General features: G+C 32.0%; 1 protein-coding gene across 1 annotated transcript in view; it reads left to right on the top strand.

Annotated features, from left to right (window-relative positions):
* LOC105620413 overlaps window positions 1-4,676 on the top strand; it is an 8,379-nt gene that overhangs the window by 2,554 nt on the left and 1,149 nt on the right. Inside the window, exons 2-4 of the mRNA XM_012201909.1 lie at window positions 535-774; window positions 2,410-2,559; window positions 2,664-2,883. Of these exons, the coding sequence (XP_012057299.1) occupies window positions 535-774; window positions 2,410-2,559; window positions 2,664-2,883 (610 nt within the window). The remainder of the gene's footprint in view (window positions 1-534; window positions 775-2,409; window positions 2,560-2,663; window positions 2,884-4,676) is intronic.

Below are 4,676 nucleotides of genomic sequence, written 5' to 3'. Positions count from 1 at the left end.
TATATATATATATATATATATATATATATATGTATATAAATACTACGTAGTTTTTGTAATAATGCAACTTTATACGCGCGACATTAATTTATAAATTTCTCAGTTATAATTAATTTATGAATATTTATTACTATTAATTTATCTTCAATATTTTATCATTATCTTCAATATTTAATTATATTAAATTAATATTTATTCATTTATTTGGAAATTAGACATTTCATTCAACTTCCGTAGCTTCTCTCTCTCTCTCTCTCTTCCTCCCTCTCTTCCTTTCACTTTTCCTCCCTCCCTTCCTCTCTCCCTTCCACTTTCCCTCCCTCCCTTCCTCCTTCTCTCTCTCGTCGTGAATTTATATATTTCTTAAATAGATTTTTTAAACTCTTCTCTTTTTACATTTGGAAAACAAAAAGAGATTCTTTTCTTGGTAACTCTTAAGGATTTATGTTTTTTGAACAAGTCTTACATTATTATAAATTAAGATGAACAGTGTCTCTACAAAAGTCTTAAATTTTTTAATTTGATCTCTGTCAGGATTCACCATGTGCCGGAATCACCATGATCCACACTTCGAGCGAAAACTGGCCGCCCTCCAGAAAGCGCGAAGAGGCAAAGGCCTTGGAGAATCTTAAGAAGAGACTAGAACAGAGCAAATTATACAAGACGAATCGAATTACTGATCATAGTCATTTACCCGTCATAGCCACCACGTCTTCGATAAACTACAAGCTAACTCAACAACAATTGAACAATCGACCGAAACTTCTGAAAAAGGTAGACGATGGAAATCTCATGATACACGCTCAGAAAGATATTGTCTCATTCGATTTAAAGTGAAATGATTTTGATTCTGGATAAATTCATTTAATAATTTAGTCTCTTAAATAGAAGGAAAAAGCATACAGCCACATACGCAAGATATTTTTTGTCAAAGCGGATACGAACTTCACTTCGATATCTTAATTAGCGTTTTATTATTTAATATCTCGCATTCTTTTATTGTGATACTGATGATAGCCAAGACTTGGCTGAAAGCCATTTACATTTAATTTTTAAAATATATGACTTTGGCAAAAAATATCTTGCGTATGTAGCTGTACTTCTTCCTATTTATGTTTTATGTTATTGAGCCACCTCTAATAACTATTGTAAAATTTAGTCTCTTCCTTCCTTTCTTTTTTATTTAGTTCTTTCTTTTCTCTTGAGAATCGCGTTTAATTGCTAGATGATCTAATGACTTGGATTCCAAATTATGTTAACTCTGAAAGATCAGGATTACATTGAATATAATTCTAAAAAAATAAGAAATTGTCATGCTGCATTATCAAATCTAAATATTATTCTGTCATTTTTAGAATAATTGCGAAATGTGAAGTTGATATTAACTGTGAGATCATATTTTCTTGTATATCCAGACAATTAAAGATTAATGTTATGCGCTGGATACGTCTCAGATTCGCGGAATAATATAATTTCCATTGTGTTCTTGGCTTACTCGATGACTGTTTTCGGAAATGGAATATGAAATCAAAAGAGCGAAGGAGCACGCGCGCAAAGTACTTGGGTCGATACTTTAAAGTCAGGAGCGGCATACTGTTGTCTTGGTTCCTATGCATCACTATGCCGTAGAATAATAAATACAATTAGAAAATTGCACCATTGCATTGGTCTATATCTATACAATTTTTCTTTCAGTTGACTTTCATTCTAACGAATTTTCGATTTGATCATTGCACGAAATAATTCCACACACAAATTAAAGATTCCTTCATATTGAGATCTGAAATGCAATGCTCCGAGCCTGAAGACTGAATACCACAGTGGCCTTTAAATTTTAAAAGAAAATTAAAATGAAAGATGTAGATATTAGAAAGATGTAGATGTAGATATCTAAGAATTTATTCAGAAGTATAGTTCAATTTAAGAATTTAGATATTAATAGAATCTACAGAAATTCGAAAGAAATTATAAATTTCAATATTTGCAAGTTCGATGATTCCAAGATTTAAGCATTGTATGACTCGCATAAGGACATAAGATTTCGAGAATTTATCCAAAATTGTGAATTTAGAAATTCGCGAGAGTTTAAGAATCTACATTTTATAATTAAAAAATCTCAAGATTCATGGCGCCATTCTTACAAAAATTTAATACTGGAAAGTAGTGATAATTACTAATTATAAGTACTGAACAATAGTATTTTGAATGTTTAAAATAGATAATTAATATCTTTCACTTTAAATATATTAAATTGTCCAATATTGGATTTCTATAAGGACGATATTCGAAGAAAGCAAACATCTTAAATCGAAACATGAGAACAGAATTGCATGATGTCGCACGCAACATATCGTGTAAATCGTAGATGGCGGAATGATCCTGCATGTATCACAAGAGATTTTCTTGCAGATACTAAGCAACCGACCGATGAGTATCACATATGATAGGAGTGACTTGGAAACTGATTGGCGCGACAGCGAATTTATCACCGAGTGTCTTTGCTGGCACAACGTTTATCGGCAACGGCATAACGCACCTCCGTTGACCATGTCACCGCAGGTAATAAAACAAGAATGATGACGGTCGAAAGTCATGTCATAAACTTAAATGATATTTATATTTAACGTATATACTTATATATGTTATTACTCAACGTGTTGCAGTTGTGCGAGTACGCTCAATCATGGGCAAATCATTTGGCGCACACGAACACGTTCTATTATAAAAATGATCGGAATGTAGGTCACAATCTTTATTGTCGTCCTGGTGGTGCGGTACCTGGCGACATCACGGGACAGGAAGTCGCGTCTTACTGGTATTCCGCTGTGAAACAATACGACTTTCTCAAGGAACCGGATGTTCTCCATGCCAATGTAAACGCAGGTAAAAAAGAGATTATAGTGTCTAGAATTAAGAAAGCTGTCAACTACGATTTAGAGATGAAAGAAGATAGATAAATTTTATAAGTATTTGCTCTCTAATTTATTATATTATACGGAATGGGGCAATAATTTTGTCCACCTTGAATATCTCCGTAATTTTTAGAGATGAAAATATTGTAATTATAAAAATTGTACGGTATTAACAGGATCCTAATATATTATATGTTGATAATAATTTTTCTAGGTGGAGGCCTTGAAATCTTCAGAGATTTCAAGGTTACCTCCATTTTTTTAAATGCTTTACTTTTTTGATCTTGTAATAGCGGGTGTTTAGATGATTTCAACGATCTATAATAAAAATCATTCGTCATTAAATAAAGAAGTAAAACAATGATTCTTACGTCACAAGAAATGCTCGAAGTGATGTCCATTTACATCAATACAACACTGCAATCGTTGAATTCCTGAAGCATATACATTCTTAACATTTTCGAATTGATTGTTGCATATGCTACAATAATTCGTTGTTTCATATTTCCCAATGTAATCGGTACTTCCTGATATATAATGTTTTTTAATGTTCCCCATAAAAAAAAGTTGAACAATTTTATGTCAGAACGAGCTGGCCACGAAATCGGCCCACCGCGTCCTATCCATCGATTTGGGAAGATTTTATTGAGTGTAGCTCTTACTCTACATTCATAATATGCGGAGCATCCATCGTGTTGATATCGTTAATATCACATTACTCGGCGAATGTTCAATTGTATATCTTCTAATAAAATTCTGAGATGGTTGCGTATAAAGTTATCATATATATTTTATGCTAAGTGTTCCGTTGATGAAATATGGACCGATTAATTTGTCGCCTATGATACCGCACCATACATTTACCGACTGTCATTGATGATCAGTTTCTCTTAACTCTCTGGATTCTCATCAGAGGACCAGTAATGCATATTATGCAAATTTACAAGACTATAATTAATAAAACTTGCTTCATCGAAAATTAATGAAAAAAAAATAATGAAGAAAAAAAAATTGTTAATGTGCATTTGATGCTGCATTCACTGACAAAAAAAACGTAACACGATTTTCAAATTCATACCGTGTACATTCTGATGAAGGTTAATGAGATACTGATCGAATTGGATGGAATTTATGTTTAACAAGAATTCGTAATATGCTTCTTTTATTAATGTCTGACTCACATCTTGAACTAATCTGAGAATTAGCATTCACTATTGCAAGCACATTGATTTCGTTGTCTTGATGACACTCTTTTTCGACTTTCAAATTTTTGCGTAGTCAGCTTCCGATTTCTTTTAATTTTTTATAAATTCATTGAAACATGATGTGAAGGATGCATTTGATCTGTATACGTAATTCAATATATAATGCTTGCGCCCTTATTGAATTTTTGCTGAGCTCCATAAATGAGGAATATATCTATTTATTTAGCAAATGAAAATTTCATTTTCACATTAATTTGTCACCAAAATCACAAAAGAGTTGAATTACATGAAGTAATCACCTTCTGAAAGATCTATTGATACTAAACTTAGAATAATTTATTTTAGCTCGAAGTTCCACAAATCCTTCTAGATTTATAGAATTCATAGTAAGAATTAGTAAAAAATATAAATATTTACATTTTTTATTGTAATATAACGAATATTAATATTGTATATTGTATACTAGGATATTGTATACTAGGAAGTGCCGAGCACACCAGAAAATATGAAGAAACGAATATAGGCTGCGTTGAGCGAACTCAGTTTGAGCGAGTGCTCA

The sequence above is a fragment of the Atta cephalotes genome (genome assembly GCF_000143395.1).
Source record: "Atta cephalotes unplaced genomic scaffold scaffold00026, whole genome shotgun sequence".
Classification (NCBI taxonomy): Eukaryota; Metazoa; Arthropoda; class Insecta; order Hymenoptera; family Formicidae; genus Atta; species Atta cephalotes.
Note: the sequence above shows the minus strand (reverse complement) of the source record. Positions and strands in the feature narration are given on the sequence as shown.